At 36.8% G+C, this 16,201-nt stretch overlaps 4 protein-coding genes across 20 annotated transcripts; 2 read left to right on the top strand and 2 right to left on the bottom strand.

The window, feature by feature from the left end:
* Window positions 1–173: 173 nt before the first annotated feature.
* On the top strand, window positions 174–3,128 carry Ccz1 (vacuolar fusion protein CCZ1). 3 transcript variants are annotated; one of them, XM_046613334.2, is made up of 11 exons: window positions 174–451; window positions 536–690; window positions 792–889; window positions 950–1,061; window positions 1,145–1,360; window positions 1,438–1,613; window positions 1,715–1,858; window positions 1,967–2,112; window positions 2,212–2,476; window positions 2,543–2,670; window positions 2,767–3,128. In XM_046613334.2, the coding sequence occupies exons 2-11, from the start codon at window positions 688–690 to the stop codon at window positions 2,817–2,819; spliced, it is 1,341 nt and encodes a 446-aa protein (XP_046469290.1). In that variant the 5' UTR covers window positions 174–451; window positions 536–687; the 3' UTR covers window positions 2,820–3,128. The 3 variants fall into 3 exon arrangements, with proteins under 3 accessions (XP_046469290.1, XP_046469288.1, XP_046469289.1); XM_046613332.2 differs by lacking the exon at window positions 536–690; XM_046613333.2 differs by lacking the exon at window positions 536–690 and having other exon boundaries at window positions 175–451; window positions 968–1,061.
* On the bottom strand, window positions 2,718–5,978 carry LOC124212828 (28S rRNA (cytosine(4447)-C(5))-methyltransferase). The gene is made up of 8 exons (XM_046613331.2): window positions 5,842–5,978; window positions 5,530–5,633; window positions 5,281–5,435; window positions 4,940–5,169; window positions 4,685–4,852; window positions 4,379–4,574; window positions 3,907–4,275; window positions 2,718–3,798 (listed from the first exon to the last, which is right to left on the bottom strand). Exons 2-8 carry the CDS (start codon window positions 5,627–5,629, stop codon window positions 3,328–3,330), a joined length of 1,689 nt encoding a protein of 562 aa, XP_046469287.1. The 5' UTR covers window positions 5,630–5,633; window positions 5,842–5,978; the 3' UTR covers window positions 2,718–3,327.
* Window positions 5,979–6,366: 388 nt separating this feature from the next.
* Not3 (CCR4-associated factor Not3) lies at window positions 6,367–13,276 on the top strand. 15 transcript variants are annotated; one of them, XM_046613322.2, is made up of 11 exons: window positions 6,690–6,843; window positions 7,044–7,106; window positions 8,857–8,880; window positions 9,234–9,466; window positions 9,583–9,738; window positions 9,898–10,077; window positions 10,604–10,891; window positions 11,023–11,278; window positions 11,540–12,135; window positions 12,211–12,420; window positions 12,533–13,276. In XM_046613322.2, exons 2-11 carry the CDS (start codon window positions 7,082–7,084, stop codon window positions 12,629–12,631), a joined length of 2,067 nt encoding a protein of 688 aa, XP_046469278.1. In that variant the 5' UTR covers window positions 6,690–6,843; window positions 7,044–7,081; the 3' UTR covers window positions 12,632–13,276. The 15 variants fall into 15 exon arrangements, with proteins under 15 accessions (XP_046469286.1, XP_046469275.1, XP_046469280.1 ...); XM_046613321.2 differs by having other exon boundaries at window positions 6,690–6,863; XM_046613319.1 differs by lacking the exons at window positions 6,690–6,843; window positions 7,044–7,106 and adding an exon at window positions 6,368–6,540 and having other exon boundaries at window positions 8,823–8,880.
* Window positions 12,256–16,132, bottom strand: pths (porthos). The gene is made up of 8 exons (XM_046613336.2): window positions 15,931–16,132; window positions 15,486–15,579; window positions 15,254–15,418; window positions 14,982–15,148; window positions 14,616–14,852; window positions 14,239–14,462; window positions 13,847–14,108; window positions 12,256–13,699 (listed from the first exon to the last, which is right to left on the bottom strand). Exons 1-8 carry the CDS (start codon window positions 15,997–15,999, stop codon window positions 13,553–13,555), a joined length of 1,365 nt encoding a protein of 454 aa, XP_046469292.1. The 5' UTR covers window positions 16,000–16,132; the 3' UTR covers window positions 12,256–13,552.
* Window positions 16,133–16,201: the final 69 nt, after the last annotated feature.

The raw sequence follows: 16,201 nt of genomic DNA, 5'->3' as shown, positions 1-16,201 counted from the left end.
AAACTTCAGTGAGCCGATATTCTCCTTGTTCAAACTTGGAGTCTGTATTGAAAATGGCGACTTAGACAGCCAGCGCCACTGACGGACATTTTACAAACTACGAAAGCAATGATGATTTTCACTTTCTTGGTCGGCATCTATTTTAACAACAGTTTACGGAATAAACCACGGACTTAGCATGGACCGTGGAATAAACTAGTCTCATAATCAGTTTCCAACTAGCTGTCAGAATTCTCTCTGACAGAGCGTTGATTGGTGTCGATAGGAGCGATATAGCGTTAAATTTTATTTAATAATAATATGATATACGTCGAATTATTTTGTTAGCGTCGAATTAATTTATCCATAGCTGTACCGCTAATCTGAATCAACTGAAATGACATCGAAGACTGAAATTACGTTGGAACATTTTTATATTTTCAATGGAACATACGCAAAGAAGGAAGGAGAGGTAAGAATTTTGTCAGTATTATTTGTCGTCGAAGTATTTCTGGTCTTAAATTTAACTCGAGTTTAATTTCTCTTCCTTCTTTAGACACAATTGCACAAAAACACTATCGACATGTATTTGTCTGTACAGATGACTAAAGCTCGTGATGATAAACGATTTTTGTGACTCACAAATTATCATATCAGAGAACATGTGCACTAGAAAAATCCAGTTACTAAAATGTTATTCAATTATTTATGGTATACCATTACGGAACAGTGAATCAATATTTATTTTATTTTAATTTTAAGCATGAATTTTTTTATTAAAGTTCATTAATTTACACCTCTTATTATTTTAGGAAGAGAAAAAGATTCTGTACTATTATCCAGTTTCAACGGATTCGGAAACACAAATAAAAAATATCGGACTTGGAGAGGCGATCATTAAATTTACCCAGTAAGTAAACAATAAGAATCAGTGTTGAAATAGTCGATGTTTACTACTGGATAATCAAAGTTTTCTTTTAATCGACAGATCCTTCAGCCCCGGACAAACATGTGATTACTGTCATACTCACAAAACCCGACAAATCTATTTCGAACCCGAGCCAGATTTCTGGATGGTTATGGTATTTGTTTTCTCATTCTTACAATATCCTACACGTGCTTTCAACTCAATTGTATCAATCACTTGGTTTTTTAATCCCCGCAGATTGTAGGCATACCTTATCTTTGGAAGACCAAAGACGATACGGAATATATTGAGTATCAGCATGACGAAGTATCGAGCAGCGTATGTCAAGCGATCCTAAAACAAACTTACGCCATGTTCAAACTGTTCATGGGCTCTTTTAATACCATTTTAAATGACCCTGATTGCGGTTCAGTTCTTTTATTAAAGCATAAACTGGATCACTTTTACTCAAGGGTAATTAACGATGAAGTCACATTTTTTCTCCAACCCAACTTTGATCGATAAATTTTATTTCTACCATTTCATTTCAGTACCTGCCATCTCTGAAATTGAACAACAGTGACATTTTAGATGTTTTTCAAGGCTTGCAATTTTTACCATTAGACAAGACGACGTTTCTCCACGTTCAATGTTTTATGAATCTCGTCGAAGCAATGTTTTCTCAAGTAAAATACACCGCTTTCCTATACAATGATCAACTAGTCTGGTGAGTAAAGCAGTGATAAGCAAAGGTATCGATTACACTAGAGACAAAGTTCGAACAATTTTTTCGACTAGACGATCGATAAAAAATATTGCTTTTATTAGGAGCGGGCTGGAGCCTCAAGACATGCAAGTTGTTTACAACTATTTAGTAAGCACATTGTTACCAGCTCACCTTGAAACTGAATTACATGGTGGATCCATGCCCCGTAATTCTCCATCCCCGTTCACAACCTCGCACTATGGAAAGTGAGTTTCGACTCTTCACAATCAGAGAATTTGCAAACAAAACGCACCATTAGTCTTGATTGTTATTGATCACGCAATAAACATCAATCTTTGAATTTTGTATTTCAGGTTCGTAACAGGTCCTAGCAGCATTAATGAACCCAGTGGAATTGGCAAATTACCCAAAGTGTTCATAAATTATTCCACAACGCCAGTTTCCCTGTATTTAGTAGTGTATCGTGCACTGAGTGCAACGATATGTTTATTTGTGGACAGTAAGTATACTTCGACAGTACTTTGCAGTAAAATTATTCACAACTGTTGAACAATGCAAACATTAGATACTCTTGCTAATTTGTATATATTCGTTAAAGGCAAGACCAGCTTGCTTATGGATCTTTTTAAAAGCCTCGACACGTTTCTCGGGCCCCAATTAACCACGCTGGTCAGTCTGGTGGCGGAACAGTGTTCAAAGCACGTGTCATTCAGCGCTGAATCATGCCCGAAGTATTTGTACTTCAACAAGCTGAATTTAGCCTATAAAAGCACGATTCATTTGGATAATAGACGCTGTTCTAACGTATTAACGACACCTGAAGTACTACGGATAATAACTGATATAAATAATGATACAAAAAAGTATGTAAACATAAATCAAACTTTTCATGCACACAGCTTTACCAATGAGCCTTGATGATATTTCAGATTCAAAGAAGCTGGCGAAATCGTGATAAAAACAATGAGCGAATACTGGGTTGTTGGCAAATTATCGAACTTGAGAGAATTTTTTGTTGTTACGCAACAGAAAAATGCTAATTTAATTGAAATTGATGGTGCGTATAAAAGTGAATAGCAAATTTTTCAAAATGCATTAACAAAATTGAGTTTCAAGCATTATATTTAATAATCAACATACACGATCATTTCAGATGAAGTAAGGCGACTCTGTGATCAACAATTGAAAAGTATATTCTTCCACTAGTGTCAATGATCAATCAGGTACGGTTCTAACATTGAGTTGGCAATCAGAGTCCACGATCAAATTAATTGCTAACTAATAGTTTCTGAACCTTTGAACATTTCGGTTGACTTAATATCATCCAACAATCTGCTTGATTATACGTTTATGTATAATTATACAGTCGGATTGACAGGTATATACAAATGTATATAGGTAATAGTGGATTACCTCACCTGTGCTGTACAGCAACATGTAATATAGTAGATAACAAAAATATTCAAAAAATAATACCTATTTACATCATAGTGCAATAAAACTGTACTGACATTAGCTCGGACTCTACAAATTTCTAATTTACGAGGTAAATATTTTTTCCGTTGTTATTTTTATCATAAAAAACGGGGCAACTTTTATAGAGTTATCCTGAAACTGCCTAAAACGTATGACTGACGGTCATTTATAAAATTTCTATAATCAAAATGATGCAAAACATTGGAGTCACTGATTTGCTTTCGTGTATACGATTAGTTTATTCAGATGTAGCGTCATCATCCTCCACAATCTCTTGCTTAACAACCATATTCGAAAACTTTTTCAATTTAGCAACAAAAAATCCGTCCATGTTATGCGTATGGGGATAGAAACGTCTGGTCAATTTAAGAGTCGGGTGAAACCTGTGATGTCGATAGTTTGTAAAGCCTTCCTCACCAAAATCTAAACCAGTTGGTACAAGTTTCACGTCTCGTTTCTTCAAAGCATAATCAACTATCCACTCGTTTTCCTCTGGAAGAATTGAACATGTTGAATAGACGATAATGCCTCCGGTGTCGGAACGTGCATTGACGCTGTCTATGGCAGCCAATAAAAGTTCTCTTTGCAATGTGCAACAACGTTGAACATCCAGTTCGTCTTTGTTTATTTTAACACCAGGATCCTTTGCCACAACTCCAGTGCCTGTACAAGGAGCGTCGAGAAGAACTCGATCAAAACCTTTTATGATCTGTATTGCGAAACAAAAAATACATTATGGCATTGTTACGAGGCAATTACTTGATTATTTTTACTGTATAATATCATGATAATCGGACAATGTTATTGGTAAACTCACAGAAGGTATTTTCCTTCCGTCGTAACTGCAAATAACTGAATTCACTATTCCGAGTCTGTGAAAATTTCCAATCACTGCTTTGATCCTATCCCGATTTACATCATTGGAAAATAAGACTCCAGTATTTTTCATCAGAGCTGCAATATGGGAGGATTTACCACCGGGTGCTGAACACATGTCCAAAACCCTTTCATTCTCTTTGGGATCCAGGGCAATTACTGGTAAAAAACTAGACGCCCCTTGCAGGATGTAGTGTCCTGCCAGGTATTCCGGTGTGGCCCCCATCGGAACTTGCGAGGAATAAACTACCAGTCCAACTTTTGTCCATTTCCCAATTGGGTCTAAGTTAACTCCTCTGTTGATCAGAGCCTGTGAAAGAAGAAACGTCAGTACTAGTGGCATAGTTCTTCCTGGTCCAATGTACTATGAATTATACCTTCAACCTTGAATTTAACGCAAATTTGATACTCACTTGGGCCAAATCTCGACGGCGTGTTTTAAGACTGTTTGTACGAATGGTCATTGGCCTCTGAACTTCGCTTGCCTCCAAATATTCGAGCAGTTCATTCATAGGAAAGATTTGCATCAATTTCTCCATTAGAAAATCGTTGTAACTAAAGTACATGCATAGGTCAGTTCGCAACAGATCTATGTACTCCTTTCGAGCTCTGCAAAATGTGAGAGATCAATATTTAATTGTGATTTATCTCACTTGAGGTATCATTTTTCCAATACCTGTAATTCGTACTCAGATATAGAGTGATAAATAAATAGATACCTGTCTTTGTCTCGCAGTCTTTTAAAATCTGATAAGACTATTATCACATCTCGGATTCGCTGTTGAACGTCTTGCAAGCTGACTGGGTTTGCCAATTCCTCAGCGGTAGGAAACGTAAATATATCTTGATGCGTTATCGATTCTTGCATTTCCTCGGCAGCCAATTTTCTAGAAGAATATTTTTATCAAGACAGCTGTTAAAGAAGGCTTCCTAAACTGATGTTTAACGACAGATTTTTCAACATCCGAAATTACCTTTCTTTTTCCTGTTTCTTTTTCAACTTTTTGTTAGCTTTCTCGATGGGAAGTAGGTTTGACTCTTCTTCTTCATCTTCATCTTCAGTCTCGTCATCTTTTGCATCAGAATCTTCACTTTCAGCATCACTATCGCTAGCATCGCTGTCTTCCGCATTTGCTAATGGCATTTGGACTTCGGGAACTTCGTGTTCATCTCCAGATGCCACTTCTTCAGATTCCTCAGATTCCTGTGAATTGTTTCATAGAACATTGATATCTGATACATTTATCTGATCCTGATAAAATTCCATTCCTAAGAAACTATTAAATTGCATATAAAAAGACTGTCGATGACTTACAGTTTCGTTGTCATCTTTCTTTGCTGCTTGAATTACAGATTCTTTCATTTTCTTTTTTTTGGGTTCATTCGACTTTGCTTTTTGAGCCTTGCTTTTTAACTGCCTTTTTTTTGCTCTCTGCTTCTGCCGGTGGCTCAAAGAACTTGCATCTTTTACTGGAAATATATACAAAAAAATGCATTTAAAAAAATTGGCACAAATAGTACAATGTTTATAACGACGAAACATTGTCAAGCAAACTATTGTTACCAATGAGCCCTTTTGGGAATGTCGGGTCGCTTTGCTTCTTTGATTTTCTTCCCGGTCCAGCTGGGACGACAACTTCGTCATACTTTGCTTTACGACCCATGTTTCTAAATAGAAAAGAATTCAGGTGAAATAAATATATTCAGAACTCAAGTGAATTCAACGTATAAACGGTACACAAGCTTAAGCTTTCCTCAATCTTTGAAATGCCGTTTGAATCGAGTAATCACCGAATATCGTTGCCTGATACTTAAGTTCACTTAACTTCCTCCATGAAACAAAAAATCGAAACTACTACTATTGTCTATAACTTACTCTGTTTAAAACTGTTATAACCCCTATTAATCCGTTAATATTTGAAAGAACAAATTTTGTGTTTTGAACATAACCAAAGCGGGCTAACACATGGCATAAACAACCTTGAAGTAAACAGATTCGAGAAAGGTGACTGCAGTACACAGTTTGTACAATGCAGAAATCGACCCGTCGTATCAAGCGTAACGCTTACTTTGCAAAGGAAAACAATGGCGGATTGACGTCATTTTCTACCCGGTTTTGCGCGTGGTTAAACTTTGAAACGTGACAAAATCTCTTTGGAAATATTTAATAACCAAAATTTTGCTGAAAAGTATTAAAATAAGCTTGTTTCACCTTCAAACTTGAATTAAAACCAAGAGATCAGTGATTAAATCCGGTTTAGAAATAACTGCCATTTTAGAAGCCCGAAGCGCCAGTCGCGCTGCCAATGGAATTTTGAGGTAACCAATCGTAGTTATTTTCCTCATCGCGGCGGAAATTGACATAAGTTTTCGGAACGGCGTTGCGATCTTGCGATTGGTGTGTTTCCACTTTCCAGTGTCTCCGCTCGGTGTTATTTCTTGCAATTCGTTAAACATTATCATAGAAAATAGTAAAGAACCGTGTACAATATTACGATTGAATAAACCGTTGCTATATTTAATGTGGATTTTAAACAAAATCCCATTTAATATCCTTTATTTATTAAAGAAAGAAGTGAGAAGGATAAATAGGTTGTTTTTTTTTTGACATAGAATCAGATTAAAATGAGTTTGTGAATACTAAACTTGCGCGTTGATCGTCCCGCGATGGTTTTTGCAAGTGTGCGTCTGTGTATTATGCATGCGTACTTTAATGTGAGTGTGTGCATGCGCTCTAATGCATAATATACACATAGCAGCAGGTTCAGTTGTCCAGTATTTGATACATATTATTCATCGATGCTGTCACATTTTGTGTATATTTGAGTTTAGTGAATAACCGTTACCGCAGAGAAACGAACCGATCTTCTAAAGAGAGGTTAAAAACTCGAATATACGGTAATAGTGGCAAGCTTCAAGCCCGACTTGGTGATCGCTTTATAAGACGGTCGGTCGTTCGTTGTCATTTGAAAACGGAAGCCATCTTGTGGCCGAGCCTCCCATATTATTACCAGGGAATAATAGTTGACCAACTAATTGTTCCGAGAAATTAATTCGTATCTTTTTCATTACGTCTAGACTATGCACGAATCATTGTACCATATGTTTACATAGCCATGGCTGCGACGAGAAAGTTGCAAGGTGAGGAGAATATGTTTCCAGCATGTTTACATCTAGAACCTCTTGTGTTATTACCCTCCACCACGTATATGTTCCCTTTGCAAATCGCCACATTTCGAGACCGTTATAACCGGCAATGCTCATTCAAAATCGAATAATCCGACCGCGACTTCAATTCCGCATAAATTTCCCGTCTATGCTTCAATATTTGACAGTTATTATCGGCCCTCTGGGTGAATGCTTGGACGGTCTCTTCCTATCTCCACTCTTTTTTATCCCCTTCTCAAAATCTTGCCCTGACATTCGTTTTTTCACTTAAATATTACTCCTCATTACCAAATATCGACTCCTTCCGTTAGCATAACCTTAAAACTCTCACCTCTCGGTCAACTTTTATTTTGAAAACTTGTATTTACAGTTACAATTTTGTTGCCGGGGGCCAGTCTTCTCGATTCTCCGCCATGACAAATAGTTTACATGTTTCATCTGTACTGCGTTATTCTTACTAACAAATTGACAATCATATAAAGCACAGTTCTTTTACTACCTGTTGACAGTTGTAACAAATTTTTTATTTTTTTTTCTTTAACCAACATTCATCGTTATTTAGATACCTTGTTTTACTTTTTTCACTTGAACGTAGTAATTATATTTACACAGTTTATTTAACGTTTATGAATAAAAACATCTTTTCGATGTTGTTAATATGTACTGAATTTTTGGGATATTTGATAATTAATATTTTTACTACGTGCATTTGAATCAGGATTAAAGCGGTTTAACGACCTTAGCATGTCTTGATGTTCTTAGTTGGGTATTTAGCGAATTAACTTATTATGAAATTAGGAACTTATGGTTATTGGACAACTAGTAAGAAACTGAAAAAAATCAAAAAGTTCATGTTATTGTTGTAATTCTAATTCATAGTTGAAACAATGTTCTGACACAGTAAGTTTCTATACAAGTCTAACAAAATAAAAAAATATTGGATCTAATAGGTGTATCAATATGTGTGACAAATTATTGTAGCCAATGAATCAGAATTTGACGAACCTTACTAAAAACCGACTATGAAAAAGGGTTTGGAACAAGTAAACCCATAGACAAGTTATCACAAAGATTAAAGATAATAGTTGACATTTTATCTCCGATATGTTAACAATGTATAATGATATCTTGGCCACAAAGTAGCGTAGTGTAAACAATAGCTGTGTTGATAATACTTCTGTTATAATATTGAGTACAAAGTTTAATTTTTGCGGGTTGAACCGTATCAAACAGTTTCATACAATCATGCTTTCACACAACAATTCTTAACTCTTTACATGTATATGAGCAAAATTAATATGCCTCAAACGATCAGTTCTCTAAAGGCATCATTATTTTTTCATATCAAAAAATATGTCAAGATTTACAGGAATTTGTGAATGTTCTAATTAATGTACGTGATATAATGTAATTATTTTCAGCTACGACGTTGATTATCTTACTGTCAATTTTCATTTATGTGTATTGTTCAGTATGGTTTTTTTTTTTTTTATTACTAGAAAACGTTTCCTGTCTTCCCACATGCTTTACGCAGAACTTCCTCAGATCCGTACCTTGACTTTTGATCCAAGTAGAGTAGATATTGTCATTAATCATCCATGCCTAGTCTTCAAGAATCTAATTGTAAAAGAGAAAATTTATCTATTGTAATATTGGTGTTAATGGTAGAATGTTATTTTAACAATATAGATACTTATCACTTCTTTTTGCACCAACAATGTAGGAGTTAAGATGAGAGAAATGAAAGGTAACTCCTACTTTATATCACGTTAATGCGATAATTCTCTAGCTTGACTTTGACGGAGGGAAAATTTTTGCTAAAAAAGAAAATGTTATCTCACAAAATCGTTTCATAGTCACTTCTCGTTACATTTTCTGCTTATTTGTTGACTGGATATAGAAAAAATAAAATAAAACACTTGTTACAATTCGAGTATTTCTTGAAGCTTACACGCTTCCTTGAAATAAGACATATGCTCTTTTATATTTTTATCCTTTCCTTCATAGGCAATCAGGAGTTTGTAAAAATTTAAACATGTACCACTTAGAGTTATCTCGTTACAACCAAAACTTTTCTGAAAGTTTCATTTAAAATTTCAGGTGAAATAGACAGGTGCCTTAAAAAAGTGACGGAGGGCGTAGAGACGTTTGAGGACATTTGGCAAAAAGTCCACAATGCCACTAACAGCAACCAGAAGGAGAAGTACGAAGCTGATCTCAAGAAGGAGATCAAAAAGCTTCAAAGGTTACGTGACCAAATCAAGAGCTGGATTGCATCTGGAGAAATTAAGGACAAAAGTACCCTCCTTGATTATCGAAAGCTAATCGAAACTGTGAGTAGATCAAACACGAATAGAATTGACCACTGAACAAATGTACGATCATAATTTTGTTTTGTTTTTGGAATCGATTGGCGAATAATGTTGTCATATTCATTGATTCTCTACAGCAAATGGAGAGGTTCAAAGTCGTAGAAAGGGAAACAAAGACTAAGGCTTATTCTAAGGAAGGCCTAGGAGCTGCCCAAAAACTTGACCCGGCGCAAAAGGAAAGAGAAGAAGTCAGTAACTGGCTAGCTAATTCGATAGATGCGCTCAATTTGCAGGTGAGACACGAAAGTTTATTTATTGTGATGATTTTTATCCGTCCTTGTGATTTTGTACCTACTCTCAACAACATCTAATCATCGCACATACTGATCACAAGATCTGCTGGCGAGAATTCAATCATAACGTTTACTATCATTGAAAAATTTTCGGTATAGCTGGATACATTTGAGTCTGAAATAGAATCATTGCTTGCCGGAAAGAAAAAAAGGCTAGACAAAGATAAGCAGGATAGAATGGATGAACTCAAAGCAAAGCTTGAAAAACACCGATACCACATTCGCAAGCTGGAGACGTTGTTGCGCATGTTGGATAATATGTCTGTCGAGGTTGACACGGTGAGTGCATCAAATTCATAGATAATCTCCTTATCTTTACTTCTTTGGGCAGCTGACTATATTCAAACATTATTTAGAGCAGCTATGTACTACGCTGCTGAATTGTAGAAGATTTTATAAATGAAATTAGTCGCCCCCATAAATCAGTAGTTGGGATTAGGAAAGGAAAATAAAAAGAAAATAGAATAACGTCAAGCATTCCACAACCTCTCAAATTGTACAACAAATGCTTGCAATGTGATCAGGATTAATGAGGAATCACAAGAGAAAAATAACACCGTGCGATTGCTGTGTATATTCGGATATACATAAGTAGCTTGCCTGAAAAACTGAAGGATTTTATCAAAACAATAAAAAAAAAGAAAGAAATTATTGTCGAAAGCAGACATTGTAAGGTTTAGAGTTGCGGGACACAGTGCGCGATGCATGTTTCATTAATCATTACTCCCAAATGCCATGTTTTTTGTGTTAAATCGTCAAAGGTGATAAAAGGTTGTTTTACAAAACGTGCGAAACATTTGTGTAGATCAAGAGGATAAAGGATGATGTCGAGTATTATATCGAATCTTCCCAAGAGCCAGACTTTGAGGAGAATGAGTACATTTACGACGACATTATTGGACTGGACGAAGTCGAGTTATCTGGTGTTGGTATACCATCGTCAGCAACGACGGATAGTAACAACAGTAACGAAACCGGAGGCACTCCAACGTCCACTAATTCAGGAACATCGCCCATACCGTCACCTCCTCTAAGTTCCACCATGCACAATCATTCGAGTGATAGTTCCACAGATATGGATAAGAAAACAAAGGTTAGATAATTGCAGACTGGCAAATACCACTGACTACCTGAAATTAAGAAATTAGAGAAAAATAGTTTGCCCGTTATTTTACACGCAGCTGTCAAATTCATCATTTTACATGTAATTTCTGATTCTTACAGCCCGTGAAACCGACGGCAGTGAGACCTTTACTTAATTCCCAAGGAAGTATTCCAACAACAGGAAGCACTACTGTAATAAAGATGAGTTTGTTGTCGAGCAGTACGCCGAGCAAACCCATTCCCATGACATCTAGCCATAGCTCGCCTAGCGCCACAATTAACCACATTGCAACGTCAAACGCTGGAAACTTTGCAACTGTTGCTGCGTCGCACATAAACTCTCAAGTCATCCATTCTACCTCTAGTAAAACATCATGTAAGCAATTGAAGAGATACCCTATTTTTCACCATCTAGATTTCAGTCAAAACGTCTCACACAAATACAATATGGATAACTAGCAGTGCAGCAAGAAATATTCGTGTAATATTTCTCATGATTAGACACAAGGGTTTTTCCTTTGGAAAAGGGAAAATGTCGCATCAAAAAACCTGGAGTTATCAGGAAATACCAAGCTGTTCAGTCTACACTCTGACTGACGTATGCACTCATCATTATTTGCTTGACATATTTTCACAGCTCACGGAAGTGAAAATGGGCTGTTATCATCATCATCAACATCAAGCGTAGCGTCGAACGTACCTCCAACAATTATGCAGCAGCACAATAATCCACCGCCGCTTCAGCCGTCTCATATACTGCTAAATCAACAGAGTCAGAATCACAACAGCGAAACGGAAATGACAACACCAATTCCCTCGTCATCGTCTCCGCCTTCGCCTGTCAGCAGTCGATCCTCGCCATTGCCTGCAAATTCCTGTTCGCCGGTACCATCTGCCACCAACGGTCTCATCTCTAAAATTCCCGACGGCATGTCCTCGCTAAAATCCATTGCCCAACAAGTTATTGTCAGAGCAGGTATTGAGATACCTCCGTCGGAGCCAACCAGGAACCTCTTTGACACTACGAAGGTGTCGAATGCTACTTCGGAAGCACACATTCCGCCGCTGCTCGGGGTGGCGCCGCTGGGACCGGTGCCTCTCCAAAAAGAGCACCAACTTCAATTCCAAATGATGGAAGCAGCTTACTATCACATGCCTCATCCTTCAGACTCTGAACGACTCAGATCGTATTTGCCCCGCAACTTGTGCAAAACGCCGCCCTACTACCAACAAGTAAATCTGACACTACCGAGTTTATAAAAAGGATCCAGTCGTTGGGACGTTGGGGCTAATTAGTTATCGTTACAGGTACAACTTCCACATTCTGATACAGTGGAATTTTTCCAGCGACTATCAACAGAGACGCTGTTCTTCATATTTTACTATATGGAAGGATCTAAGGGACAGTACTTGGCAGCTAAAGCCCTTAAGAAACAAAGCTGGAGGTTCCATACGAAATACATGATGTGGTTCCAAAGGCACGAAGAGCCCAAAGTTATCAACGAGGAGTACGAACAGGTAACATTCATCACTTATATCTGTTTTAAAATCCTAGGCGAATTTATACTTGAAAATATGTAATTGTGTGCGCATCTTTTGTTTGCATGTATTTTTTTTATTTATTTTCCAGGGAACGTACATATATTTCGATTACGAAAAATGGGGGCAACGCAAAAAAGAAGGCTTCACTTTTGAGTACAAGTACTTAGAGGACAGGGACCTTAACTAATCTCAGATCTGTCGCTCATGGGGTCTCCGAAATGCACTATTTCTGTACCGGTATTATCAACAAAGAAAAATCTAAAAGACATTTTATTTTTTATGATTCTATATTTTCACAAAATATAATTTTACTTATTGGTAAAAAAGAAAACAAAAAAAGGTATCTGAAACGACAAAGATAAGATGAAGAGAAAAACATTGAGAAAAGGTATGAACACCTGCTTAGTGGGCACAATGAAGGCATTCATTACATAACTATACTGTGGTAAAAATCTCCCCCCCCCCCCCCCTTTATCCTCGAAAAAAAGTTAAAATCTATAATGACGTATGTTTACCGGGGACAGTACACTGTAACTAAATAATATGAGAGGCACCAGGAACACACCTGAATAGAGTATGATTTGGTGTGTGGTCTGTGATCATAAGAGGAAGAAGTTATACTCGCTGGCGACTGACTCGAAATACCAGTACAAACATGTGTGCGGCCCACCCGCCCTGCGATGGCGAGGTGGAGGGCGCTCATGCTATGGTATGTCTTAATGTTAGATTATAAGTAGCCTTTTTGTATAAAGTATATTGAGGTATAAAACCCTTAAATTGAATTACTGTACAGAATGTGTAGAAATAGTGAATAATAATATTATGGAATATATTTTATTTCTCATTTAAATGAAACCTAAGTTGTTTCACTTTAACCAAACTAGTGCCTCTCATCCAATAGAAATCTATATTATCATTTTTTTTTTTCAATGAGACATTTACTAAGAGGCATTCCATAAATTTGATGCCCATGTACGCAGAAGACTGAAGGAAACATAGGTCAATCATTTAATTTTGTTAAATTAGAATTCAGATTTTATCAATATTTCATCAATGACGTAATTAATTTGATCTACACTTTTTTGTATACGAATTCTTATCTCTTATCTCAGCCTTTTCTTTTTCCTTTGAATCCTTTGCCTTTTACTCTTTTCCTAACACCAATCGATTGCTCTGTGTCGTCGTCGTTGTCACCGCCACCTTTCCTCTTTTTTCCTTTACCAGACTTTTTATTGTCCTCAATGTCCTTCATTTCCTAAAATGTCCCAAGGTCAAAAGTGTCAGAATTGTCATTATGCCAATATTAGTTGTGGTAGTATAAATTTGACCGGAATATAAATATTTTACAGTCTTTGAATTTCTTTTTAATCACTTAGCAATATTGATGAAATATTTTACTCACCATTTTTACCATACGATGAGCTTCTGATACTCTTTCTTGGAGTACCATAACTTCGTCTTCTTGTGTTGTATAAAGAGGTAACTTTTTCGATATTAATTGCTCTATTCGTTGATAAAGTTCAACGTCATATTGTGTAACAAACGTAATTGCCCTACCGGATCGACCAGCTCTAGCAGTTCTTCCAACTCGATGGATGTAGTCTTTGCTGTGTGTCGGTATGTCAAAGTTAATAACAATATCAACATGAGGAATATCCAGACCCCTGTTCAAGAATTCGGATAAATTAATGTGCATTCCTTATTCGAGTTAACGATCAATTTGGTATAATGCATCGGGAGAGTGATTACTGAACTGCCAACATTATAATACATACATGTGATAAGTTTACTTACCTACTAGCTACGTCGGTTGATATTAGGACAGATCTGTTTTTAGCCTTGAATTTTGTCAGGGCAGCTAGTCGTTTATTCTGTGACATCTGCCCATGCAAGGGAACAGCCATGAACCCAAGATTTCGTAATAGGAGGGCTGTTCTGAGTGTATTGTTGCAGGTGGCGCAGAATATCATAAAACTATTTCCTGCCAATTCATTCAATATGTGAACCAGGTACACGTCCTGTTTGAAACAAGTTCGTTTTGTTTTAAAGAGTATTCAAGAACCAAGTTCACTTTGTCGGAATTGATGATTAGACGTCGGAATATTGAGGATTTAACAAATTTCGTAGGGTATGATTAATTTATGGAATCAACGGATATACCAGTAATTTACCTTGAATTTAGCAGGAATGAAGATGTAAGATTGTTGCAATTTTTCAACAGTTTGGTACTTAGTGGATACTTCAACCTTTACAGGATTTTGCAAAGAAGCTCGCTGTAACTTTTGTACTTTTTTCGTCATTGTTGCCGAAAATAGTAATGTCCTTCTCTCTCGTGGAATCACCCTTAATATTTTATCAACCTCAACTTCAAAGTCCATGTTCAATATACGGTCAGCCTCATCCATTACCTGAAAACGGATCATAAAAAATTAAATTTCAAATAGTCCTAAACGAACTGAAACAATGGTAAATTATTATTAGGTTACTCAAAATTGGAATGAAAATAGGCGGATGATAAATCCGAGCGTGAATATTACCAAATATTTAAGTGAACGTAAATTAAATCCCTTGGTATTTTCAAGGTGGTCGACAAGTCTTCCAGGTGTTGCAATCAGAATGTGGGGTTTTTTAGCCAAAGTCAAGGCCTGAGACATCATGTCCATTCCGCCTACAATAACAGCACATTTCACACCAATACTGGCACCTGTTGGAGATGAAAATCAGACTACTTTAACCCATATCGGCGAATCACATTCAACATATAGTGCCTTTAAGACAAGCCACGATTTTATTTCTAACAAAACCTTACCTAGTGCTTCAAACTGTTCTGATATTTGAAATGCTAACTCTCTGGTGGGCGTCAAAATAAGAGCGAAATATCTCTGCGGATTTTCCAACAAAGCTTGTAATATCGGAAGTGCAAAGGCTCCTGTTTTTCCAGAACCGGTTTCTGCCAAGCCTATCACATCCTTTCCTAAAATTATGCATGAAACTTGTAGAATAGTTTGCCAAGAACCAGAAGATACCGTACTAAAACTTACCTTGAAGTGTTAAGGGTATAGCTTCCTTTTGGATCTTTGATGGTGTTTTCCATTTCAGTTCTTCACACGCCTGACAAAGCGAGTCGACAATGCCCTGCAAGTAACGGAGATACTTAAGGGGGTGCTCTGGTCGATCTCGACATTGACTTATATGTGTCCTAATATCAAAGTCCACGAATTTCAAACGCGAGAAAAAGGGTTTAACAGCTCCCTTCTATACACAATTCTGAACATACACACTCAAATACATTTTCAGTTGACGCTGAATTAAAGGAATTGCATGGATTCTACGAAATTGCAATTGTTCAGAATTGTGTATAGAATGAGGCTGTTGAGCCCTTTTTCGCGTTTGAGATACGTCTCACTCAAGTTTTAACTCGAATGCAGTATAATTTATGACCTTGCTTGTTGTTCTTTGAATAATTTTAATCAACCTCATACGTACCAAATCTTTCCAAGTAACATCCACAACGGTTTCTTCAGGATCGATCTCTAAGGCACTCGTTGATGCCATTTTGTTGAATTATAATAATATTTACTGCTAAATTTTCTCACGTTTGTTATTATATTTTTGATACTTATAGGTTATGTGTCACGGCAATGCGCACACACGTGCATCAGCTTCAGCGACATCAGCCTAGACCAGCCCCCTGACACACGCTGCTAAAAAAGTGGTTCGCAACATGTCCCTCGATTCTGCCGCCAATTTCCACCAC

Source organism: Neodiprion pinetum, chromosome 2, assembly GCF_021155775.2.
Source record: "Neodiprion pinetum isolate iyNeoPine1 chromosome 2, iyNeoPine1.2, whole genome shotgun sequence".
NCBI classification, from domain to species: Eukaryota; Metazoa; Arthropoda; class Insecta; order Hymenoptera; family Diprionidae; genus Neodiprion; species Neodiprion pinetum.
This window is presented reverse-complemented; position numbering and strand designations above follow the sequence as displayed.

What these genes read in the sequence shown, in the direction of transcription:
- pths (XM_046613336.2), bottom strand. Translation starts at nt 15,999, where the DNA reads ATGGCATCAACGAGTGCCTTAGAGATCGATCCTGAAGAAACCGTTGTG. An exon ending in AGAACAGTTTGAAGCACTAG is followed by an intron (nt 15,149 to 15,253) that starts GTAAGGTTTTGT and finishes CATCTCCAACAG; the next exon opens with GTGCCAGTATTGGTGTGAAA. An exon ending in CTCATCGTATGGTAAAAATG is followed by an intron (nt 13,700 to 13,846) that starts GTGAGTAAAATA and finishes GGGACATTTTAG; the next exon opens with GAAATGAAGGACATTGAGGA.
- Not3 (XM_046613319.1), top strand. Translation starts at nt 6,487, where the DNA reads ATGTGGATTTTAAACAAAATCCCATTTAATATCCTTTATTTATTAAAG. An exon ending in TTTATTTATTAAAGAAAGAA is followed by an intron (nt 6,541 to 8,822) that starts GTGAGAAGGATA and finishes TTAACAATATAG; the next exon opens with ATACTTATCACTTCTTTTTG. An exon ending in TGTCTGTCGAGGTTGACACG is followed by an intron (nt 10,078 to 10,603) that starts GTGAGTGCATCA and finishes ACATTTGTGTAG; the next exon opens with ATCAAGAGGATAAAGGATGA.
- Ccz1 (XM_046613332.2), top strand. Translation starts at nt 377, where the DNA reads ATGACATCGAAGACTGAAATTACGTTGGAACATTTTTATATTTTCAAT. An exon ending in TGGATCACTTTTACTCAAGG is followed by an intron (nt 1,361 to 1,437) that starts GTAATTAACGAT and finishes ATTTCATTTCAG; the next exon opens with TACCTGCCATCTCTGAAATT. An exon ending in TAATTTAATTGAAATTGATG is followed by an intron (nt 2,671 to 2,766) that starts GTGCGTATAAAA and finishes CGATCATTTCAG; the next exon opens with ATGAAGTAAGGCGACTCTGT.
- LOC124212828 (XM_046613331.2), bottom strand. Translation starts at nt 5,629, where the DNA reads ATGGGTCGTAAAGCAAAGTATGACGAAGTTGTCGTCCCAGCTGGACCG. An exon ending in AGAAAGATGACAACGAAACT is followed by an intron (nt 5,170 to 5,280) that starts GTAAGTCATCGA and finishes AACAATTCACAG; the next exon opens with GAATCTGAGGAATCTGAAGA. An exon ending in GCCGTCGAGATTTGGCCCAA is followed by an intron (nt 4,276 to 4,378) that starts GTGAGTATCAAA and finishes CTTCTTTCACAG; the next exon opens with GCTCTGATCAACAGAGGAGT.